The 26892-nt window shown below is 39.9% G+C and overlaps 1 protein-coding gene across 1 annotated transcript in view; it reads left to right on the top strand.

Annotated features, from left to right (window-relative positions):
• The first annotated feature begins 1158 nt into the window (after positions 1 to 1158).
• The window catches only part of LOC119123332 (neurexophilin-2), a 31047-nt gene continuing 5313 nt past the window's right edge, over positions 1159 to 26892 (top strand). Inside the window, exon 1 of the mRNA XM_037252348.1 lies at positions 1159 to 1600. Coding sequence (XP_037108243.1) covers positions 1547 to 1600 — 54 coding nt within the window. The 5' untranslated portion in view covers positions 1159 to 1546. The remainder of the gene's footprint in view (positions 1601 to 26892) is intronic.

Raw genomic sequence — 26892 nt, 5'->3', positions numbered from 1 at the left:
ATCCGGATTCGAGTCAGAGCATCATGAGCGATTTTGGTGCCTGGAATTAAACAAAATAAACAAAAAGACAATATGCACACAGCAGTGTAAGCAGTGAGTAATTAGCAGCCTGTGTGCAGTGACAGTTTGTCTCACAGGGAGGCAGTACTGTGTCACTCACTGCACACACAAAACACACACACACTTCTGCTATACTGGTTACTTTTAGTCACACAAGCATTCGGCTCGTCATTTCACATGAGCAATCTTACATGCCATCTGTGAACAACAACAATGAGAATATATTTAATGGTGATGGATGGATGGATGGATGGATGGATGGATGGATGGATGGATGGATGGATGGATGGATGGATGGATGGATGGATGGATGGATGGATGGATGGATGGATATGCCACAGATGCCATCTTCTAACTGAAAGATTCTCGAAATGTGGTACATAGGCTCCCTCTAGTGGTAAGCGGAACAATCACTGCCTGAGTACAGTTCAGTTGTATTTAACTATGGAGTGCATTTAATAAGCATACCACATTTTCTTTACGATTTAGCGCCAATCGTATCTAACTTTTAATCTTGTCGAGATTTTATTTTTTTATTTTTAAATCGACCTATAAAATGCCTTTGCAATATAGACTTTAGCATGTGTAAAAGAATCTGGGAAATAAATCCACCAGTTGCTGAACTTAACCCTTAATTTATAAATATTGCTCATTATATTACTATATTAGGTATTATATTACTGCTATTAGTATTGTTATTATTAAAACCCGAAACAACAAGCGCGATTCTGAATCGGCACAAAAAATAGAAAAGTTGACTTGCCTTGCTAATTAAAATCAACATTGTTGACAAGTGTAACTGAAGTATAACTTTTATTTCCCTATAATTAAGATCAAAGTTATTTGTTTTGTTGGAACGTGAAGAAGCAATGTTTTGAGTTATACTCGGTGTAAAAAGTTGAAGAACCCACTTGTCTAGTGCAAAAACGGCAACATGATGAGCATTAATTGCTAGTCTTGCTTGCTCTTAAGCGGAATCCTTGCTTACCCGTAAAAGGCAGCACTCCCTTTGGTTGTGACGCGCGCGTAGAGAGTGAGGGAGAGCAGGAGAAAGAGGTGGGAGGAGAGAAAGGAAGGAGGTAGCGTAAGAGGTGATGTACAGTATCTTCTCCTCCTCACAACAGCCGCTCGCTCACAAGCCGAACCCCCCCGGAAGCACGCACACTCCTTACCAAACATCAGTAACTTGCGGACTTCTGCGCGCAAAACTTGGCGCACGACGTCCGGCAATGAGCACAGGCAGACAGCGCGGATGTTGCGCATGAGGCTGAGAGGAGACGCGAGACACACAAGTTTTAATCCAGTAACGCGCGCAAAGGAGCAGCAACAACTTTGAGCGACCTTGTCACCCCGGCTTTCTGTAGCGGCTGGGATTGCCCGGAGTCCGCCGCCACCGCCGCTGTGCGCTTTTTCCACCCTCCTCCTCTTTTTGGCTTCGCGTATGCGCAAAGGAGGCGTTGAGTTGTGTTTGTGAACGGAAGGTGACATGCAGGTGCTCGGATGGACCGCGCTCGTCCTCTGCCAGTGGATCCTGCGTAAGGTGAGCTTGAAAAGAGTCTAATTTGCGTAGGAAGGCTTGTGCGTAAATGCGCAAAAGAAGGCGAAGCGTTATTACCTTTAATTTGGCTTGTCCAATGATTGAGTTTTATTTTAATATGTAATCTAATCAAACACTTGTCAACTTTGATTGTTATGTGTGCCTTTGCTCTGCTGGGTGTGTATAATAACAAAAAGAATTCCAAGTTTTTAATCATCACAACTATTGTGGAGGGCTGGTTCTCTAGTCGGTGTTTGTGTTTAGAATCACGTCAGTTGTGTACATCTTATCTAATACTATATCGCACTGCAAGATCAAATAATAGATTAGGATGAACTTTGGGGCCATTTCTGCTCGCTGCTTCTGTTTCAGTCATAGTGACGTTCACAAAAAAAATGTTTAAGTATCTCAGTAGAAATCTGTTGGCATAAACATATTTTGCAGTGGTCTCTTAACACACACATGCTATAGAAATATAGAATATTGTATAAATATAGATTAAAGCAATTTGACATTTGTTTTAGACACACTGTATGTGAAATGTTTTTACAACAATGTTAGTTATGGAATTTTCCAAAACGTATATAATTTTAATGTCTGTACTGTTCTGTGTGGGCACCCCGAGTGCTGCGTACTGTAGAGCAGTGCTCACCCCCCTTATCTATTTATCTAGTTGCACTGGCAGCAACTTCCTTTCATTTCTTCCCCCCCCCCCCTTCTTCTGAAGTTGAACGTGCCGCTGGGTTGTTTTATTATCTCTGCATCACCACTGCTCAAGTGGAGTTTAGTTTGGCTCTGCCGCTGAATGTGTGTGCGTGCGCGTGTGTATGTATGCGCGCGCGCCCTTATATCATCATTGGGCAATTTTTGACTGTAGTTAAAATTTAGAGACCAGGAGCAGTGTGTATGAGCTGGAAATATATGTTCTGAAAAGAGATCTTTGCCACTTTGCCCCCCCCCCCCCCCCCAGCTTCCATTATGGATAATTTGATTTCTGACTGTCAAGAATTCAAAGCACTTCCAAGTATTGACGACCGCGTGAAAATACTCTCCGATTGGCTCTGCTTTAAGAGAGGACAGCAACACTGAATATGTTAAGTGTGAGTCGAGAGTTGTCCATGGCTGATGTAGCCGCATTTCTTTTATTTTTTTTTCATTGTAGAATGTTTGTTCCCGTATGCAGATTGTTTTTTCAGTTTTTGCCTGGGAATGGGCACTAAAATCAGACTGGTAGACTTCTGGTGTATTTTTGGCAGACATGTCTCCCAAATTTCATGTTGCTACGTCAGACCTGCTTTTGGGGAGGTCCAGTGTATTTTTATGCCTCCCCCACCTCACTTTTATGTTTTGATGGTGGTTGACAATAAGATGAGTTGTGTCCTTAGGTGCTCTACTTTTTATGCAAGGATTATGAAGTGAAAAGTTGAAAGAGAGAGTGCAGAAATGTGAGCATCAGCCAAACGTGGTTTGATTTAGCTTCTCTTTGAAATGGAATTGCCGTTCTCACCCCAGACTGCTGTTTAATTTTAGCACATTTCATAAAATGGGTTAAACTTTGTATCTCAGGGCACCACTGTACTGAGATAGCGGACAAAAATACCAATTGATACTCGTGTGGAAAATGCTGTGATCTATTACCAAGCTTTGTTTAAGTTGAGTATGTTTTGGTGTTTTCACATGAAGTCATCTTTGTTAAGTAGTCTATTGAAATCATCCTGCGTCTGACTCCAGCGCTTTCCCACCTTGTGCTTTTTCAAAGCGTATCTTCTCCAACAGCTCAACGCTACGTGGCAAAGATGTGAGAAAAGCTTCTTTGCTGTTTCGGCGGTCCCGTTAGGAACAATAGCATTAGCCGCCATCTCAACCTGACAAAATCCTCTTATCACCCCCCCAGAGTCCCTCCTTCGCCTCCTCCTTCTCCTCTTAAAACAACTAGCAAGTGAATATACCCACGGGCATATTATATCTTGTGAGTGACTTTAATTTCATTACATGTACTACACACCACTCTGCCAGATTTCTATGATTATATATAGATACATAAATAAATGTGACCAATATATTATTTAACAAAAATGATAAAACAAAAAAATGTTGCAAAAGTGTGCACATCCTCTGGATTGTAGAGTCAGAGCACTGTAATCTGTGTAAATGACAGTTAATGCTCATTCGACCCGGAGATTTGATATGTAATCTGCAGAATGGTGACGACACAGGCAATTACATTTACCGCAAAGATCAGCCCAAATTTCATGCATGCATCCTTAAGCTTCAAAGGGAAAACATTGTTTATTTTAATAATTTGTTCCATGGTTTGTTTCACAGTAAGCAACAAAATGTATTTGCAGTCACAAAAACACATACAGGCCACATAAAGATGTTAATTTAAGCGTGAATGTTAATTTTTTACAAGTACGATATGTTTTTCAGTCACAATGGCTGAAAAGGTTTTTGGGGATATTTGGATGGTTCCACTTTGGAAGGTTCCGTCGTGTCTGGTGTTGCTTCTCCCCCTCGTGGCACGTTTGACAATCCATTTGCTTGTAACATGAACAATTTCACCTCCAGCTTTTACTTCCATCAGCCTTAAAGAGACGGCAGCAGTTTAATTAAGCAGAGAAGATGACATAGCGTATATTATATTCACATATATAACGCCGCAATACAGATAGTGTCTGTCAGGTAATTAGACCTCCATGCCAGAAATATGATGGATGATTATTTAATGAAAATATGGATTTAATTAAAAACAAATTGTGTATGCCATACTTTGAGATATTCTGAGCTTTGCATGTCTGCTGTACCGTTGAGAGGTTTGAATTGATTTTACATTTGTGGCAATTGTGGTTTGGGCCCATCGGAGACAACCTTACAGAGTAGTTATTGCGAAAAAATAATAATGTAAAGACAACACCTATTTTGTTTGAAAAACATTGCTAGCAGTCAATGGGAAAACCCACATATTTATTTATTTTGCTATTTTATGTTTGATTTAGTTTAATTCAATACTGTATTGGTTGTGCTTTTAAGTTATACTTGAAGTTTTGCTAGTTGAGTAAATATGAAGTTTTGAGATGTTAATTAATTGAGATTTTGTTATCAGTTAAAAAAAATGCATGATTTCTACGTATTTTTTTTCCCTGTAATTTCCCATATGTAACAGTAGATACTTTTCAGATCAAATTTCTAGGACCTGGTACCAGCGATCCAGGTGAGCTATTACGTAAACGACTGCTGGTTCCTCATCATTTGTGGTGCTTTCACTCTAAAATGTCTCATTTATCACATCCAATATTGTAATTAGTAATTACAGCAGACTTTATTTCTCCTTTCGTCATTTATCAGAGTATCTGGTTTTCTCTTCTTCACCTCAGATTGCGTTCCTACTAACACTCAAGTGTAAAAATGAGCATATTAGTCTTGTGTGTGTCCTTTCGCTTCCATGTAGGGCAGCACGACCCTCTGCCCCGAGTTGCCAAGGAGATGTCATTGAGACATCATCCGTAAAATAATTGTAGTTCATTTGAAAACAAAAAGACTCAGTTTACCTTACCTTGCAGAATATGCTCCTTTTTTTCTTTCCACAAAATATGCTATTTCTTATGCCCCTCTTTTTCTCCGCCTTACATTCAAGCACAAGAAAACATACTGCCATGCCACGTTTAAAACGAAGGTTTTCTGTTATCCACACACATTCAGAAGGTCACGCGCATTTATTCAGTCGGCCTCGACGAGGTCCAACCAAGCTTCCGGTGGACGTTGTTGCATTAGCGCAGTAACATCGCTTTATTTCTTTTGTGGTTGTTGCTTTTACGGTCGTTTTAGGATTAATCATGTTAGAGACATTAAATCGTTTATCAATTTCCTCAATGTCTGTCCTGTGATGGATTTTGTTAAAAGTCTATGGTGGGAAGGAAAAAAAAAAACGTTGAGTGAACTTTCAAGGCAGCAAACTCAAATTTGATGTTATGCAATTCAACAAACTGCTCACTTTGCTGTGTGTCAATGTCAATATTTTTCTTTTAAAGTTGTTCCAACTATCAAAATACAAGTTTTTTTTGTTTTTGTTTGGTGTACTAGACTGATGTTCATTTTAATTTCATTTTCAATGTTATCCATTCAACCAACCACTTTTCATCCCCCTTTGAATTTTCTATATTCTTTGTGGTGAAAGCTGTGTAAATAGCACAAGGTACTCAGCCAAAGAACCAACAGGATTTTGTCAAGAAAAAGAAGTGCTATATTATTTTCCCATCTTTAGTTTCAGACGGGCCTCCGGCTGTCTGAGACGTCTTGTTTTGCTGTGGATTGACTTGCTTGTGAATTCCAGTTGGTGGGATTTCATACAAAAGCAAATAATGTTGGCGGAAGTTTATTTCTTTTAGACTTTTTATATTGGAAAGGAAAATATGGAAATGTAGAGAGGCTGACGCTATGAATACACCCACTCATTCTCGTCTGGGTTTTTATACAAATGAATGTAAAACGATTCTGCGAATTACAGCACAGTGCATTGCAAGTGTTTTGCTGGTTGAATTCAATTATGGTCATGCGTCACTTTTTTATGCAAGGATGCTCAAGCTCTCTTGTAGGCAGATGTATATAGGAAATAATATCAGTCTCATGTCACTTATTTCAACAGACGGATATTAATTACAAACAATTAACGTTCCTCTCTTTTGTCTTGTGCGTCGTAACTCGGCCAACAAACATAATGGTGCACTCACTGCACTAAACTCTCCATTGAGAATGTAGCAGGATTACAGAAACAGTGAAGCACTATTGTGTTCTTTAAATAAATAAATAAAAAATGTTGGCATTCAGGTGTGCTGCACAGAAAAAACTTTCTTTTTAAAATATGTACGTATTTTAAAATGTTTTGTATTTAATTTTGATCAAGTCACAATGTTTAGGCTTAAAGATAAAATTGACCAATTAATAAATAAAAATATGACCCAAATAAGAAATGCATGAATAGATCTATAAAATAATTCATTAATATTCCTGAGTTTTTTTCACTGACTTGTAGATGTGTAAAATTGAGTTATTCATTGGATTTAATCAACTCATTCTTTTCTGGTTGTGCTCTGATTGTGGAATTTTCCTACTTTGTTGTCGGGTTGATGAGTTGGCAAGTGGGATTTTTTTTTTTTTTTAATTCTTCAAATAGTAAATTGAGCACACTGGGGAGCAACTGCCCAGGCCCCGTCCCGCCAATTGTTGCCCTCCCAAGAGAGGTGTTGGCTGAGATACCGATGCTCACACTGTCCCTATCTCTCCCAAGGCCTGGTTCTCTTTTTTCCCCGTCCTATCCTGGACCTCGGTAAACTGAGAAAGAAGCTGGGCTCCACATCAGAACATCCTAGACTGCCTTTAGTTCAGGAGAAGAAGGCCTCTGCAGCTGTTGCTTGGGCCTCATGTGGTTGGCGCAGTTGGAGCTGGTGTCCCAGCTGCCAATGGTGGGTCTCTGTAGAACTGCCAGCTTTCGAACTGCATGAGGGCATGGCAGAAATAAGTGGCTCAGATAAAGTCGAACAGCAGTACAACCAACTCTTACCAAAATTCCCCAGTAATGTGAACCCTAACCCTCCAATTATTGACGAGTTATAGTAGGAAGCCTAAATATATGATATGAAATACATGACCCGACCGTTGCATTTTTTCAGTAATATACAGTCATGCAGAGACAAATATAGAATCGTACGTCTTCCTCTACTACAACTCTAAGTGATCCCGTAAGATGCTGTTATATTGTTATTTTTTTTATCAGAGGATAAAGAATATATGCCTGTGAGTATTGTTACATTATCTGTCTAAAGATGTTGCACCATTGTTTGTCTTTAAACTTCCTTTAAACTTATCAATACTAACTGTTAGCATGTCAATGTCATTTTTCATTATACATTAGCATTAAGCAAGCAGTCTTAAGGCAATGTTGCAAAAATGCAGCCACCACTGCACATTCCCACGTTTTTTTCAGTCGATACATCTGAATATGAGTACGGGAAGTTGCTTACGTCACGTTTTTGTGCGTACGTACGAGCCCCTGCCCTGATCTGCTCTTACGTAGCATCTAAATGCATCCTGGCCTACTTTGTCAATGAATACGCCATTATTTGCGCAACCGCAATGCTATTGTATCTCTATGTGTTCGTGTGTGACTCACCTAAACGTCTCACTGCAGAAAATTGCTGCCCCAAGAATCCAAATTGCAAAGGCCCAGAGGAGGCTGCAAAAGAAATCAATTTGGAAATATTCCTGGTAATTGGTTTGCCTCAAGGACTTGCGACGGACTATAATCAAGACGTCGCCGAAAAAAAGAACCTTTGTTTTTTCAAGTGAATGTGCAAATACCCGAGGTAAAAACAAAGCCTTAATCGAGTGGTCTTGATTATGCTCGCGGTGGCCAAAGTGGAATAGACAAATTAGTGGATTGATGACAAACAAGTCCCACTTGAGGTATTAAGACTTGAGAGTGAATCCTCTTCTCAATCCGATAAAGGGACGTTGATGTTGTGGCAGTGGTGCTCGGTGCCAACGGGGGAAAACATCCTGCAATGTGCAGAAGGGTAGCAGTGGGGTCAAGGAGAGACTTCCCAACTTCATCCATCATCACGCTCACACTGAACATGTTACTAGTTGTTGAGTTAATCATAAATACAAGACATCATAATAATATACATAAATAATTACAAATAATAATGATGCGATTAAATGAAGTGGTGTGTTTTAGTAGTTGTATGTGTGTTTTTAAATATTTTGAAAGCTTTTAAAAGTGGTCAGTGTATACTGCAAATTTTCACCTATCCCCGAATATATTTCTAAAGTAAACGTCAATGTAAAAGCACATAAAAAAAAAAAAAAGATTGCCTGAAGATTTGCGGGATTGCGGGGATGTAAACAATGAACCACAATTTTGAGTTTGTTTTGTCGACATCATCGAATGTAGTCTCAGTGTTCCAGTATTGGTATGTGTTGCCCTCTTTAGCATGGCTTCATAAATAAAGAAGCAGGGGGGGAAATGGAAGGATGTGTGTGGGGGGCTCAGGGTTTGAAGTGGTCAGTCCTACTTTGGACGCGTCCACTGGTGTTGCTCCACTTTTGAGGGGTCCCCTGTCATCTTTGTGATGCACTCCGTGTGCTAATCCTTCCCTGTGTTTCGCCGCAGCCGAGCAGGAGGCCGAGTGCATCTTTCGGAAATAGATCACATCAGAGGGGACTCTTGGCTCCCGATGTTTGTTTCATACATGCATGATGAATCACAGGGGGCGGGGCGTGGCGGGGACGCCAGCGGTGGCGCGAAGCCACGGCCCCGTTGGTCAGCGCATTGCCGAATGTGCCCTCTCCCGAGGAAGAAGCATGCTGCGTCTCATCTTTGTGCTACTTCCCAGACTACTTTCTATTTTAATGTAATGACTGGATGCATGAAAAGTACACACAGTTGTGTTTGAGTGTGCGCTGACTGTGAACCTTCTATTCCAAGCGAGTAAGGATTTGGCCTTTTTACTGGTTTTCTGATGCACACTAGTAGTGGTGGCAAAGATGAGGAAAAAGAAATGGAACTTCAAAATGTAACAACAGGAATGTGTCTGCAGGCTGCTCAGTCCAAATTTAGCAAAAATTCATTGCGTCGTGCATAAACGAATTTTGTCCATGTCCTGCACATAATGTTGAACCATATGTTATTATATGATACTAAAAATGTAACAATCCTATTATGTAGTATTATTTTTCCATTAATTAAAAGGAAAAAATATATAGGTAGTTAAATTATTTCACAATTAATTTTTTTGCTTTAAAATGAAATTCAATCAGCGCTGTCTTCATCTTTCAAAGACACTTGTCCTTATTTTGATGTTTTTATTGGTTTACCGTTACAACTTTAGAAATTGCTTTGAAAAATGTCTTGTCCTTTCACATACCGTAATTTTCGGACTATAAGTCGCTCCGGAGTATAAGTCGCACCAGCCATAAAATGCCCAAAAATGTGAAAAAAAACATATATAAGTCGCTCCGGAGTATAAGTCGCATTTTGGGGGTCAATTTATTCGACAAAATCCAACACCAAGAACAGACATGAACGAGCAACAACAGGCTAAACGATACGGTATGCTAACGTGACAAACACAAACGAGGAGCTGAGAACGGGCCTGACGTAACATTCAGTTATTTAAAAAAAACTATTACATAAATAACACGTTTATAAAACCATCTGTGTCACTCCAATTCATTAAATCCATCGATCGTCCTTTGTCAACAATGCCGTGTGCCGCGCCGCAGTTCAAATTATTCCACAGGCCCATACAACGATATATAAACTATATTTTAAATAACTATCACATAAACAACAATATTATCAAACCATTTGTGTCACTCCAAATTATTAAATCCATCGATCAAATTTCTCGTCCTTTATGTCATCCTGGTGACAGAGGACATGTCCAGAGGATATGGCGCTTTAAAGAGTTAATTACTTTATTTGATTTTTTCTCTCTATTTTTCACGTTTTGAATATGTTCAAGATAAAGATATCAACGCATGTGAAGTGATCAACTATACTAAAAATAACATGTGAAGTGGTCAACTATACTTGTAAGTGATGTATTAATGATCAAGTAAAAATTTGTGAAAAAAAACATATAAGTCGCTCCTGAGTATAAGTCGCCCCCCCCACCCAAACTATGAAAAAAACCGCGACTTATAGTCCGAAAATTACGGTAGTATTTTCATGTTCTATGGCTGAGGGGGGCTTGTGCTTCCTCGGCACAACGTCTTATGATTAATAATCACACACCTACAAGAGATATATAGAAGAGGATTTTGTACATGTAATGAAATATTAAAGCACAATCCGAGTCCCCAAATATCATAATATTTCACTGGCACAGGAAGCTCAGAGAACGCTCAGGGTCAGCGTGACGGTCCCCGCCACCGATGGCACACTTCAGGAGGGATGAGACTTTTTATTTATTTGAGTAAAAAAAAAAAAAAAAAAATCATTTTTAATATTCTCAGCGTGACCCGCAATGCATTAATTCAGACATGGCGGTGGATTTATTGGACAAGAAGAAACGCCTTTGCTTGAATGCTGACCTCTGAGTTTAAGCCTCAGTCTGGGGCTCACGCCATGTTCTCAAGAAAAAGGTGCTGTGGAAATCTCTGAACATATGAGATTGCTGCGGATGTGCTGCTTTTCGTTTTTTTATAAAGATCATGTTCAATCACGTATGGGATACTCAGGGATTTTAGGCACGATGTGAGACATCTGTTTTCAGCCTTAAAGCTGTTGTTTGTTGTCTAAACGTGGAAACAAGGTCAGGTTGGCGACTTCACTGAAATTTTTTGGTGGTAATTTCGCGCTGATCTTTAAAATGGTATTGATTTGACCAATTTCCTAGAAATTCGATTTCCTTGACATTTCTCTGGTGTGCTTTTAATATACATAAATCAAGATTTTAACAATATGGCTGTGCACTTTTGGTGTGAAGCTGTAGCTGAATATGTTGAGAGCTAGCAAGTGCAGTGGCTAAGACAAATATACTACAAATAGTATTTTTTATGATAAATGAATACCTCAAAAATTTGATTACATTCTTCCAATTGAAAGTAACTTTAAAGCCAATAAAATAAATAAATAAACAGCCCTGTCTTCTATAAAAACATAATAAAAAATGTCAAGAAATAAACACATTTTATAAGTGTAACTACTCTACGTAATTATTTGTGTCTTAAAACAACGGGCAGCCACATCAAGAGATGGAGTCATTTTGGCTTCAACGTGGGCATCCGGCCGTGAGTTGTGGCTTATAGTAGTTGTGTGACTGAAGGCCAAAATCGATCAAATAGAAGTGGAAAAACTTTTAAGATAAGCCACTAGAAAGTCAAGCTACCACTGTCGATGTATAGCATCAGACAGGCAATTTTTCACACGTCCCCTTTAATAATAGTGAAAGGTCAATGAACAGCAATACAATTTAAGAACAAAAACACAAACACGAGTGTTATAGCTCAACGCGGTGGAGTTCTGCTTTATTGATGCTTTCCCCGAAGCCGATCGGAGAGCGGTGGAGAATTCAGACGAGATGCGAGCACTCAGCATGAATGTCCTACTGCCTGCACTTTCCTGCCGCTCCTCTTTCATCTGCCACCTTTTGTCTTCACCCGACACCTGCCCCGTGAAGACCAGCACAAGGCAGCCTCTATATATCTGACTTCCAATACGTTTTGTGGCTTCACTCACGCCTGCAGCCTCCTTATTTCAGCTACTTCGAGCTCGTTGTGAATTGTCCACTGGGCCAATGTAAGAGGAAGAGTTCATTCTGTCAGCATGGTGTGTGGTGCTGGCATTTCACATCCTCATTTTTATTCCACCTTCTTTCTCTGATGTGCTAAGGTTTTTTGGGTTGGTTTTTTTTGGGCTGTGCAGCATAATTATCCAAAAATATTTCCTGTTTTGTGATTAATCACACCAGTGTTTTTCAAACTTTAATCAGCAAGGCATATTTTTGACATTTGAAAAACAGCACCAGTCACTACCAAAACAACATTAAAAAAACATTTCCCCGTTCCTATATCATGTTTTTACTTGCCTATATAAATATTTTAAACATTAAGTTGATAACTTTCTTGGCATTGTCATTAAATAAATAATATACACATAACGTGCACAATATGCTAATTTCAATACAAATTTAAATCTCCCTACTGGACATTTGTCTAAGTCTAAAGTCCAAGTGAATTTATTTATTTTTTCTTTCAAATAAACCCCAAAGTTCCAACTTTTCTCTCCAAGTCCATGCATTGGACATTTGTTTGGAAAGTCTTTTTCTGAAAAATTTTGCTGCAGTTCTCAATAGGGCTATGCTCAACGGACTACAGCGAATTTTCAGTTGTCAGCCGTTTTGGTTCAGAAGTGTTGTTTTAGAAGGAACTCCTGCTTGGTAATTGGCTCCCCAGAAGTAGGAAACAGCAGATTTCACGCAGCAGATGTCACTCTTTGACTTGCCCGCAGTGACCAGTTGGTGACACCTACACAGCGAGTCACCTGGAGAAAGAGAAATGAAAATGACGGTGGGGAAGTGCCAGACAGTACGGTGCAATACTCAAGTTCTCCCAGACGTGAGTTCAAAAACTATAATGGTCACTGGAGTAGACTTCCAACAAGGCTAAGCCAAGTTTGGAACCCAGAACCTCTGACTAATCACAAGACCCAATTCAAAATTACTGAATTATTAAAATTATTATTATTATTAAGTTATTTCATTTTGAATTTGTGGTTATGACTTTTATTTTTTATGAAAACATCACATGATCTGACTTGTATTTGACCTGATTAGACTGATAAATAAAGATAAGATCTTAAATAATTTTCTTTAAAATAATAGCACAGTCAATAAACCTGCACTAAAACCCACCAATATAACAGAATTAAACAACACTAAATATTTTTTAAATCTAAAAAGAGATCTGTGAGGCAAGTTTGGAGGATATGGTGTAACGCAATTAATGGATGAAAGGCCCACTCAAATTGTAATCAACAGCTATAAATAGTATCCATAAATTTATGTTTATGTTAACCATAGGCTAGAGTCAGAACACAAAGTTTGAGTGCTCCAGTATTCATTAGTGAAGTCTGTTTACTAAGTCACATTATAAATACATCTTGCCGTATACAACCATAAATCAGTTTTCCATTATTTATTTGATCTTTTGGCATCTTTTCAGCATTGGGCATTTGACTTATCCATGTACATCTTTCAATATACCGTATTTTTCGGACTATAAGTCGCGTTTTTTTTCATATAGTTTGGGTGGGGGGGTGACTTATACTGAGGAGCGACATATATGTGAATTTCTTCACAAATTTTCAAAATTCAAAAAAATAAAAATAAAAAAAAGTTCAACTGCGATAAACGAACCGCGATGTAGCAAGGGATTACTGTAATTTGAATTTCAAGTGACGTCAGTGGCGCGGCGCGGTGGTTGTTTACATAAAGGACAAAGATTCGATCACGGGATGACGAAGATGACGAAGGGCCCCACGTACTACCGGCATCATTAACGGCTTTGTTTGTAAGTGACACGGAGGACGACTTATATATGTTTTTTTTCACGTTATTGTGCATTTTATGGCTCATGCGACCTATATTCCGGAGCGACTTTTAGTCCGAAAATTACGGTAGTCCTTTTTTTACAAATACAATTTTTATTTACTTTGTATCAATGGATGGAGGGCAGGCACTTGTACAATTTGCGGAGCGATATAAATCAAAGTCGTACACACCACAAGGACACGGAGAGAGAGAGATTAAAAATATGTGTGAGAGATTGACTACCTGCTTGTAAAACAGACTACCCTTACAGTAGTTGGATATTAAAGGAAAAAATGGACCTTGAGGGAGTGACACAGAGAATATACAGTGCAACCCGCAGTGTCCAGCAAAATCCATTACGCGATGGTGGCGGTTTTCTCCATTGGAAATACTAATAGTGAATTTAAGTGATTCAGAATCATATTATGGGCATAAAAAATCCATTTTAAACTGTAAAGGGGATGTTTTAAATTAGCGTGAAAGTGTAAAAATAAATAAAACAATAGTAATAATAGACAGCGGCCCCTCGGAATATCACAACCTTGTTTTGCAAATTTAAATTTAAAAGCAAATCAATTTGAAGCACAGACTGGACAGTTAAAACTGAACATTTGAAGTGAAATTCTTTTTTTATATTTGAGATATTTGATTTTTAAGTTTACTGTTAACACCTACAGACAATATCTAAAATTCTTGCTTCAAGGTTGATCACACCCAATGTTTGTTGTAATCTACCAGATGTGCACTAACTCGAGATGAATATGACATTTACAAATGATTGGTGATAAATATTTTCATTTTCTGGAATGCTTAATCCACCAGGGGTCAAGCCCTGAATCTCCCGTATCAATCCACTAATTCATTTCTTTTCCCCTTCAAATACACATTCAACTGCGATTGTTATTCCCTAATGTGGATTACAAGCAGCTTTGAATGACACGGCTTTAGAAATATATTCATATTCGTCCATCTCTTGTGTCATGCAGCCATGTTTGGATTTTGGTAAGAGTGGATTTCCATCGGGCAGACGGGAGAACAAATCATCCACATATCAGCCCACCCTCCTGTTTTCATTTCGCACCGCTGATGTAGTAAAGATGAGATTCCCTCTTGCCAAATGCCTGACCTAATGTTTTTAATTTTCGCTTTTCATTGAGTCGTTAGACATCCAGATTACATTCTGTCAATCTTGCAGCTGATTCTTTGATCGTACTCAACGTCTGTCCGGTGTGACAAAAACCAAATTAACCAAACTGTTGCATCACAATTTGACAAAATTCCGACGGACACATTTTCCCAGATAGGCAGCTCACAAAACATTTACTTGGTTGTTCAATTTCTCACATGGCGGGTGAGGCACTCCAGACACCCAAATATTTGTATACAAATGAAAAAGTCATTTTTCAGAAAACAAGGGACCGTGGTGCTAGAAAGAAATTTTATTTATCACGTAATGGGGAAAAAAAAATACAAGGCATAACAAGACAATTTTTTTGGAAACATTATCTGACAACATTCAGCATGCATTATCTATTGAACATTTCTGTGTCAGGATACATGTTAGACATTCTGCAACCATCATTGCATCAGACAAGGTAAACATCATCATCCACACACACAATACAATGTCCCAGATATAATAGTCATAATGGTACAAACACGGCCACTGGGAACTCCACTTTCCCCTATTTTTCCCCCCCCCCAACAGGAAAGGTTGATATCAGAGTGGATTTGTGTTGCTGAAAGCATCAAGATGCATAATGTCATTACTGATTCAGAGTGCTTTGTTATGGCATATGCACGGATGGACGGAAAAGGGAAAATATTTTTTTTATTTTAAAAAATCACTGCAAAATGAAATAAAGATGAGTGTTCTGCTGGGCCGGCGTGTGAATATTGCAAAACAATCGTACGGAATATAAATGGCTGAGCGGAATGCTAAACCTCTGGATCCCACCTGTAAACCTTCTTTCCCCGTTACACTTGTGTGACTTTGAGGGATCAAGGCACCCAATTACGCTTCCATGGCAACCCCATCCAACAGAACGTACCCTCTTCTGCATTTAATAAAATTTGGCATTTTTTGTTGTTCCTGCTGTGTAATGTTTTTATTATTGCAGATTGCTTTAGTGATGAAAGGTATTGATTGTGAGCCAGAGCCCATCGGAGGCTGGATGTGGAAGGTATTGGGAAGGGTGCTTGGAAGCACACTGTCCCTGCAGCCACAGGCTTCGAAACAAAAGCAAATTATTAAATACAAGCCGGTACCAACTGGTTGGTGTGCGCTTGAGTTATCCCACTAAAAAATGTGTTTGAGACATTCTTGCAGAAAGAAGAAAAAAATTAATGCAAATGATAAGTGGATGCTTTGCTTTGTTATGCTATTTTTAGCAACTTAGCAGGGGGAGTTGTGCTAATGAGTCTGCTTGACCTTGCAGCCCAAGACCTCAAGGTCACTCCCGCACCAATGCATTGTGGGCCAGACGTCCCGGAACGAATGAAGAAAAGGAGGAGCAATGATTCTCGCAGTTGTGACTTTCCACTCTCCTTTTGATGACATAGCAATCAGTCAACCTGCGGTTGCTGAAACACTTTGTACTCAATGTGCAATTTGTCTTTGCGAGCCACATAAAATCATGGGGTGGGCCGTATCTGGCCCCCGGGCCTTGAGTTTGACACCTATGCGGCATAGCCTCAAAAGTTAAATAGAACTTGGAGCTCAAACACACATCATTCACTTTACATTTCCTATGAAAAATATTGCTGTTGAATTACTCAACCAGCTTTTAGATTTCCACCATATTGTAATTTGACCTTATTACCTCAATAGGCGCAGGCTTTATCTCTACATCTTGGCTTACCTATGAGAAAGTAGAGGATAAAAGGCGGTGTAGAAAAATGCAGATACACATGCTAAATGTTGACTGGAATCCGCCAGCCTCCCCTGCTTGGATCATTAATTTGTGTTCTAATTAGCAGTAATGTCACAGTTGGAGTGTATTTGTGTGTGCGTGTGCAAGTGTGTGTCCTATCTCTTTGACCTGCCCTGGCTCCTGGTCTCCCGGCTTGTTAGGAATGACAGATTGACGCTCTCCAGAGTCCTGCCACCCCTCCCGCCCACCTACACATCCCACCCATCTGCTCTGGATGCAAGCCAGCGTCGTTAGACGCATTGGTGTGCGCGTGTATTTGTGTGCGTGTAGCATGTTGTTGCAGAACTCACAATTTTGCTCTATTGAATAAATGACTCATCAGAGCCAATGCACGGGAGTCTGATAGCTGGATTTACTTGTTCATAGTCTTTACCAGAATGTGCGTTTGTTGCACTTACCTTAATGGGTCACAGTTTGTTACTTGTGCATTTAATATTCATTAGGTATGAACTTGCTTGAGCTTGTTTTTTTAGTTTGTTTTCTATTATAAGGACTCAGATGCTTCAGTGAGCTTTTCGCCTCCGCAGGGTCGAAAACAATCAGTGCCACTATCCAATTTCTCGTGTGTTTCTTCTGGACATTACTTGAAGTCGGGGGGGGTATATCAGCCCCCCTATCCTTTGACTGGTGACATCACGTTGAGAAAGTGTGTGTTTACTTGGGAGTGTATTTACTGAAGCTATTCCAGCATCCGGCGTCCAGCCCAGGGACAGACGAGAGCTGTCCCGGCCAGTAATTGAACCACGGCGCTCGCTGGACTGTTAGTCACCAGCCTGGGTTTTTGCCTCAGTTTCTTACTGCTGCTAAGCCAACACATGCACTTCAGGTGCACTTCTTTGTCTTCAGAGAATTTCGTCAGGAAATATTAACTAACATTATAACATTTTTTCCTCCCTAATGAAATAAACATTTCTGCAATTTCGTATTTAATCAGCCAGAAATCAGATTATTTTTAGGACTCGACTAATTGCTGATTCCGATTATGGTATATAGCGGGAAACAAATCCTGATAATTAATGTGCCAATTATTTAAAAAATATATATACACGTATCCATCCATCCATCCATTTTCTGAATAATATCTCGTATTTAGAATATGTTTCTATAAATAGTCATCTAAGAGAAAGATTTGTGTCGGGTTTGCGTCATTCAGTTAACGGACCCGTTGACAAATATTATATTACCGCTTTGGAATTGACTCTATTTATCTTGCAAAGAGTTCTTGCTGAGGCTTTAACGACTGAAAATTCATCACTCTTGTTGATTGTTCCCTCTGGATGATTGTTGTTGTTTTGCACTTGGAGAGAAAAATGACACTTTTGTTTGGTGCAGGGAAAGAGAAAAATAGTAACATTTTCATCCTTTGTCATGTTTTCAAGCTGATGGAAGAATGTGTAGATATGCGAGACTCATAGGCCAGCCGCTGGATAACCTCACAGTGGAGTCTATTGTGTCTCGTCTCATTGGCTGCTGTTTATGTTCGCGGCTCTCCAGAGTGTATGTATGAAGTAGGAATCAAGTCTCTCTCTTGGTTACGAGCGCCACTTGCCTCACTATCGATATATCCTCAAGTCCAGCAGTGAGCAAACCCACGGGAGCACTTAATCCGACCCTCCATGTAATTCTTGAAATAAAAAGAACCTCAGAAGAACAACATTACCACAAAAATCCTCCCAGAAATGTTTCTGCGCAATCATTTTAAAGTGGTTAGGGGCTTAGGGTATTGTATTTGTATTTGTTATAAACATATATCATTTCCTAATGTTATTTTTAATTTTAGTGGTTCTCAAAGCGGATTACACCGGCTCACTCCGGATGTCTACAAAAGAACATTTAATTTTCATAATCGAACTGTGGATAATTGAATCCAGTGGTTTGAATTTTATTTTAAGCCCTTACCGTTCCTGTTTTGTGTGTTTGTCTATGTACTTGCTGAGTCTGCAGATTTGATTGTATCTTAAAATGTTGAACACTCTTCAAATTTACCGAAACTTGAAAAGACCTTAAATCAGACAGACGCAAATACACAGAACAGGAATGGTAAAATGTTTTAATCCTGTAAAGTACATAATTGTTTTCAAACATTTACTTTCGTAAATTTTTAGTATGCAGCTTTAGGGGTGAATCCACGGAGGAGTTTATATAAAGCAAACTGTCCCAAAGTGTCGGAAAAAAGGCTCCACAAATTGTCAACCTCAGGAAGGGGCGAGTGTATAAATCCAGCATGCATCGGCACTCATCTGGCAGCTTGTCCTGAGCTACAGAATGAGAGCAAAGCCTCTGGTCAGCACTCTGCTCATCCAGATGGTGCATTTGAAGGGTCCCAGTTAGGGGTCCCGATGCAGTGCCCTTGAAACCGGGTGATTTATACACCGGCAAAGGCGTGTGAAAGGCGGCGCGAGGACACACAACTTAGCTGTAGCCTACATTGTGTGTACACACCTCTCTATTTATTACCTGCCTTTGTTCTGACCTTTTATTGTGAAGGTTGTTTTTTCCCCACTGAAAGAGCTTTGTCATAAATTTGTTGATTTCATTTTTGTCACCTTTTAACTGAAAATCCTGCAATTGAGAAAACAGACATTGACAAAGTGTGGAGTTGACTAGCTAGCTAACAGCTGCTAGGATATGATGGGAAATACCATAAAAGCTAACGGATAGCATCTGAGTTGCAGTGTTATTACCTGATATGATATTTAAACCTAAACAATGGAGCTATGGATGAGTAACATAACACTAATCACAGGCATACATTTTTAATCAAAAGTGTTCTGTTTTTGAAACACATTAGAAACTTTTTGGGAGAGCCAAAAACAGATTAATGGCATTTCCAAGAGGAAATACCGTATTTCAAGATAAGAATGTTTTGAGTAAACACTTTGGTGATGGAATAAATTCAACTTGTATTTTAAGGTTTCACCGTCGAGCTTGCTTCATGGCACAAATATTCTTTGCTGTGAAAGTTCATTTTATACAACACACCATTTTTGATTGGCTGTCACAACTGCCACATTGCCATTCGCCTGCGATACAAAATGAAAAACTAGAGCTCTGACGGCTAAATTTTGCCGCCTGGGTGGCGACCATTCCCACGACCACCCTAGGTGACATCTCTGAGAGGCCTCTCCCGTTCTCCTCTACTTCTTCATCTCAGCTTGCAGATTTGGTCGGGCACCACGCTCCCTTCTTTTCATTCTTCACTCGTCTCAAATGTTTATCTTTGTGGTGCTTGATGCGTCGGGGCATCAATCACTGTCGCTCAGTGTGTCACTCATGCCGTCACGCCTCCCTTGTTTAGTCTAACTTCAATGCGGTTCTAGACAAACATCTACAAGAGAGGGAGGTGATGAGGCCAAGTGTGTGCGTGTGTTTGCAATCTGACTCAAGTATATGTTTACAAATGAGAAATTCAGAAGCGAGTCGTCAGCCGCCCACACACGGCGGCCGACTCCTGCAACAGTTATTTAGATGAATGATTAAAGTTAAGGCACGGCCAACAGGAGTCCCACCACTCTTGTTTAAGGAGGAATGGGAGAGCTGTCATCTTTTGATGCATTGCCTGCCACGCCGAATGCAAACGAGGTGCCCTCCCTCGACAAATGCCACCCGGTTCCCCGATAGGCTGCCCCACCCCAAAATAAGAAGAGTTTCCCGGGGGTTATCGATCAAGGTCAATGGAGAAGTTTACGTCGGGAGATTAAAGTTTAACGTCATCAGAAAAATGCGGTTCTCACATGTTTTGGAGTTTGAGCTTAGATGTAAAAACTAACTACAATGTTATTTGGTGAAATGGATGAAATGCAAAGATTTCATGTTTGGTTATATAAATAAGGCAATTACGAAGGTACAATTTGTTTGATAGAGGTCAAAATATGTTTTGAGGAACAAAACAAAAAAATAATTTCTCATGCTTAGCCATCGTTTTTGTTTACATTTGCTTGGAACACTTTGCGTCTGGTACTGCCTGAGTGGGATAATTCCAACTGAAATTAAATTAAACAAGTGACGGAACACAAGCAACAACAAAAATGATAACAAATTTCTTTTTTTTTTTACCAAATTAAACAAGTGAGATAAAATATGACTTTAGATATGCAAGGTTTGTGCTTTTATGGCAAATAGGCCAAAGTCACAACTCAGGTGACTGTCCCCTTGCTTATTCTTAGTTATTAGAAGTGGTTAGTGCTTCCTTTGGTACTCTCCAAATACATAGTTGTAAAGACTTTTAAAATATTAGTGAGGAAAAAACACAGTCACTTGTGTTTATTGCCTCTGTCTCGTGTGAGTAGGAGTTGCAAGAACACTATTTTGTTGGCAAATGTGCCTTGTACAAGTATTGAATCAATAAATCAAATAACCTGGTTCCTTTTATTCTATTTGGCCGCGTAACATTTCAAATGGGGTTTGCAAAGGTTTGTTTGGGCCAAACATCGCCACCTTTATGCTACTTTAGAAAAAAAAGTTTTGCTTATGAGACTGAAGTTCTGTCATATAAGCCATTTTTGTATGTCTAGTTCCTATTACCGTATTTTTCGGACCAAAGGTCGCTCCGGAATATAGGTCGCATTAGCCATAAAATGCAGAATAACGTGAAAAAAAACATATATAAGTCGCTCCGGAGTATAAGTCACATTTTGGGGGACATTTATTCGACAAAATCCAACACCAAGAAGAGACATGAACGAGCAACAACAGGCTAAACGATAGGTAAGCTAACGTGACATAAACACAAACGAAGAGCTGAGAACAGGCCTGACATAACATTCAGAGTTATTCAAATAACTATTACATAAATAACACGTTTATAAAACCATCTGTGTCACTCCAATTCATTAAATCCATCGATCGTCCTTTATGTCAACAATTGGTGCGCGCCGCTGACGGCGCTTGCACTTCAAAATATTCCACAGGCCCATATAATGATATATAAATTATATATCAAATAACTATTATATAAGCAATAATATTGTCAAACCATCTGTGTCACTCCAAATCATTAAATCCATCGATCAAATTCCTCGTCCTTTGTCAACAACGCCGCGCGTGCGCCCTGGCGTCAGCCTCGTCGTTATTCCACAGATCTAGTATATAACTACATTGTAGCGTTAACAAAGTACAAGGAAAGACGTGGGTTTGGTAAATGGCTCTTTATTTAACAAAACAAGAGTTCAATGAGCCAACAACTACTGAACTGTAACGATAAAAACATATACAAGTTGCCACACGAAATAAAATATATCAAATAACTATAACATAAATAGTTCACCGCCACACGGCCCCAAGCGTGGACTTCCAGGTGTGTGGCGGCGTGGACTTCCATCCCCGGAGGTGGCACTTCCAGCCACGGAGGTGGAAGAGAGCTCCATAGAATAGGACCGGGCGTGCGTAAAAGCCATGTCCGAGCCCCATCCACCGTCCCTGGACAGCCACCCGGCCGAGCACCGGCCCCCGACTTCCATCCACGGAGGTGAAAGAGAGCTCCGTAGAGTAGGACGGGGCGTGCGTAAAAGCCATGTCAGAGCCCCATCCACCGTCCCCGGACAGCCACCCGGCCGAGCGCCGGCCCCCGACTTCTATCCATGGAGGTGAAAGAGAGCTCCGTAGAGTAGGACCGGGCGTGCGTAAAAGCCATAATAGCTTTTCAAACCTTCTGTGTCACTCCAAATCATTAAATCCTTCAAACTCTTCGTCCTCTGTGTCACTTACAAACAAAGTCGCTAATGATGCCGGTAGTACGTGGGCCCTTCGTCATTTCCGTCATCCCGTGATCGAATCTTTGTCCTTTATGTAAACAACTGCCGCGTCGCACTGCTGACGTCACTTGAAATTCAAATTTCAGTAATCGCGGTTTGTTTATCGCGGTTTCACTTTTTTTTTTCTTTTTAATTTTGAAAATTTATGAAAAAATTCACATACCGTCTTTTTCCGTGCATAATGCGCAAAATTTAATTAATTTATTGTCCTAAAATCTGGGGTGCGCATTATGCATGGGTACAACAATTTTTGAAGAAAATCTCCCTCGAAATAAAACTTGAAATCACACCTTTCTTCTTGTTTGTTGTCAATCGCGCATCACATTCAGCCATCCTGCCCAACACACTTAGTCAGTAAAATTCATAATTGACGACACATCGTTTGATGCGATGGTGCAATCCTTGATGGTGTGTTATTGTCAAATATTGTTTGTTTTTTAATCTCCATCGCAGACCGGATATCATATGGAGGCCGCCATTACAGTACTAGTTTAAAAATCGACACCTAGATGGCGCTAGATATTCGAACTCGGCGGCGGAAATTCGGATCCGATGCGCAGAACGGATGCGCAAGACACGTCAGCTATATAAAGAGCGAGAGTTCAGTTCTCTACCTATTAGTTTCAATTCACAGTTTAATTAGCAGTTTCATCAAGATGGTTAAGAGAGCAAGTTATAGTATAGCAAAAATGCGTATTACAGGTAATATTTTATTTCACAACACTTTGCCTTGTTCCTTTCTTCTCTGCTGTTCACTTCAAACACGCTCCATACGAACGCAATGCTCTCGTATCAGACGCTTGCTCGATCACCTGCTCGTTTGCTGTCACAATGTACCCTACACAAATCCGAAACATTTCTTCGCTATCGAGTTTGCTACCGCATGCGCAGTGATACTGACCGGCAGAATAACATCCGGTTGTTCCCAAAGATGATCTTTTTTCTGAAATAATTTTACGTTTACGGACTTAAGTAAGAGTCAAAATTTGGGTGCGTATTATACATGGGTACAGGCTTTTTTCCAGCATCGACATGCCATTTTTAGGGTGCGTATTATGCACGGGCCGCATTATGCACGGAAAAAGACGGTATAAGTCGCTCCTCAGTATAAGTAACCCCCCACCCAAACTATGAAAAAAAACGCGACTTACAGTCCGAAAATTACGGTATATGATTGCTTTCCCACCATGTGATTTATTCTTATTCTGGCGTGTTCACACTTGACGTGACAGATTGTTTACACAATGGTGGGTACTTCTTCAAGTGTAAATATTAATGAGTGTAACCAAGCGAAATACCTGGCAGTGAAGAAAGTCATTGCGGCCATTCGTGCAATTTATGTGACGGCGTCACTTTAAGTCTCCAATAATATTCTTAAACTTTTTTGCTTTAGCTCCATTACAGCGAAAGGAGAAAACAGGTAAGAAATCTAGAAGGGAGTTTGGATTTTTAAGACTGTCGAAAATAATAGCCCCATTCTTGCATTTTGCTTACAGACTCACCACGCTTCGCTTTTTAGCCGCAAGTACAAATGAATTTGAATCGAAGTGTCACCCCCCAAAAAAACATCATGAATCAAAGGATTAATTTTGGACATTCTATTTCTTCAGCTTTTTTTTGTGATACTTGTTCAAAGGATCTGTTTAGAAAAGGCTTTTACTGTGTCAGGAAAAACAAAAATCAAAGAAACATGTTCAAAAGAAATCCTTTAATGCTCACTGACAGAGATCTCAATTGAGGTCATCCATTGACATATCCAAACAGTAAATTAACGACCCATGTTATATTTGCGCCTGAATGCACCGCGGTGGGCTGAAGTGGATTTTTGCTTGTCCTTTCAGGCAATACTTTGCAATATTGTCAGCATATTACACTTAAGACAGCGCACAATGCTTTCATAAATCCTTTTTTGGAGGGGGCGACACTTTGCCGTTTTTTTTTTCTCTTCCCCATCACTTCTTTAATTATTCCACAGCAGAGCCGGCCGGTCTTCTCGAAACAACGTTATAGATATTACTTCTCGAAAAAGCTCTGATTATTCTTTTTTTGTGGGAAGTGATTGCAGCGTGAGCCTTATTGCGCTCATAATCTCGGCGTGCATGGTGTATATATATTGTCTTTTTATATTTTCCTCCTCATATTGTCTCACGGCCCTCTTTGCTTTTTTCACTCTCATTCTTCCCCCTCTTCTTTTTTGTCTTGCCGCCTTGTTGTTATCTGTCTGGGCTCCGTTTCTGTGCTCCCTGATACTCCCTGGCTCGCTCGCTTTCATTTTCATGATAATCCAGTGACACCAGCCGACTGCGAAATCGCTTTGACTGCTTTTTCTGTTTCTCCCTCAATCCATCCAACCAGTCCCCCCCCTCCCTTATTGCTTTATCTCGCCTTTTTTTAACCCCCCTGCTTTTCATGGTGAGTCATGTAATTAAATGACATTTTCACTTTGATTTTTGAGGCGTGTAAAGAAAAATGTTTTATGTGGCCAATGTTGTGAGGACAGAATGGAAGCATGGGCTGTAAAATGGAAATTGACGTCATCCATCGTTCGGGAGAAAAAGCATCTCCAAAATAATACTTTGTGTTGAGTTCTCACATGACGAAGGTATGTTTACTTTGTTAAGTGTAGGAAAGTTTTGTAAAAAAAATGTTTCCCCAAAAAGTGACAAATGCCAAAACAGAGTGGAGGCATGGGCTGTAAAATTGAACATTTCTGAGTCACCGGACCACACGAGAAGCACATGTCCAATTTACCTTTCCACTTTCATACTTTTGCATCTCATATTTTTCCTATGTAACAGGAAATAGACAGTTATTTCCATCGCAGGATATTTTGTAATCAACTTTAAAAGGAAAATGAAGTCAATTTTGCAACTACTGATTTGAGTGAAACAATTGAACTTTCCTCACTGAATGAATAAACGTCTCCAAATTCATCTTTATAAATTCATCAAAAGTAATGTCCATCCCTACAGGGGGGTCTCTGAGGCAGATCCCAGGGCATCTCACTAAAATGAGAACTTGTCAATGGGAGTGGAACTCTTCATTTTGACTCTTCCCTGCGACAGCGGATCGATGCGGCCCGGAGCGCCGATGGAAATGAATTGATTGTCGCCGATAAAAGTCCAATTAAACAAAAGAACAAGCGTAGCAAAGTGCTTGCAGACAGGCAGCTCTCATCTTGTCGTACGTCCTCCGGGGGGTGGGGGAAAGCTTCGGAACTTACTGATGAGCATGGGCGTAAAAGCGCATCAGATACCTGCATGGTGCAGACATTGATCCCGCTCTTCCTTAATGATGAAAAGAGATTTTAATTGTGGCCATATATCAGCTTTCAGCAGTCAGCTGACCTTTTCCCATTTAATAATAGTGTGAAGCTCCGCGGCCTCCGCCCAATGGCATACATGCGTGCACTTCTCATCCCATTTCCTGTCAAGTCTGCTCGCTATTTCTCAGTCATAACCTTCCTTACAGAGGAATAATTGTGATGTCCTTTTTTGGGAATCTTGGGAGAAGTTTTTTTTGTTGAATCCTGAATGCAGTGGTATTTCTACTTACTGACTTTTTTGGTGCCATCTTGTACCAAACCAGACTTTGCTCCAAAGCTGCCCTTCACTGGGATTCACCTGTCTCATTTTTTTGAAGTTGAAGTTTATTTTTTAACATGAGTTCAACCAAACACAGTCATTTTTTTCACATTTTCACATCATTTCATGTTATGCCAATAAGACAAATAAATCAACATGTTCAAAAAAGGAGAAGGAAGAAGCTATTGCTTGTATTTTGTACCAAACCAGACTTTGCTCCAAAGCTGCCCTTCACTGGGATTCACCTGTCTCATTTTGATCCGCATCTCAATCCTCACATTTCATTTTCCCATGTCCTCATCCAAGCTTATCGGCTTCTTCGCCGATTCCTTTTTTTTGCTCAGATGAACCCCCCCAAATGAAGTTAAAGATGATTAATGCCCCCCCATTCCGAGGAAATGTACACGAGCTGCTCCGCTCGTCGCACTTTCTGCACTAATAACATTTTGCTCACCATCTCCCTCTGTCTCACAAGCTCTGTAATTTGATTGTTCGCTCTATGATTGTTCTGTTATTGAGTTGCCGTGATCATGCATATGTATAGGTCCTCCACGATGCCTATTGCATCTTTAGCTACCGTGTCCCGGAGCATTCTGGAAAACATGAGGCTCATTCATAACTGCCGGGAAGCCCGACAATGTGTTGACACGTGGGAAGTCTGTACATGATAGTAGATAGACATAACTGAAGGGGACATGACAAAAAAAGAATAAATAAACCGAATGAGCATCGCACCGCTCCTGAAAAACTGATACCCTGTGTTAGGTTATGAGGTGCCACAAAAAAATTACTGGATTATTTTATTTTCAATTGATGTCAAGGATGAAGAGGATGGGCACAAAGAGAAAAAAAAAAGGGAAATAAGAAGAGATTGTTGTGTTGGCTATGATCGATCACACCATTTACTGAATTCATCCATGCAGTTCGGCGACG

The sequence above is a fragment of the Syngnathus acus genome, chromosome 5 (assembly GCF_901709675.1).
Source record: "Syngnathus acus chromosome 5, fSynAcu1.2, whole genome shotgun sequence".
Taxonomy (NCBI): domain Eukaryota; kingdom Metazoa; phylum Chordata; class Actinopteri; order Syngnathiformes; family Syngnathidae; genus Syngnathus; species Syngnathus acus.
This window is presented reverse-complemented; position numbering and strand designations above follow the sequence as displayed.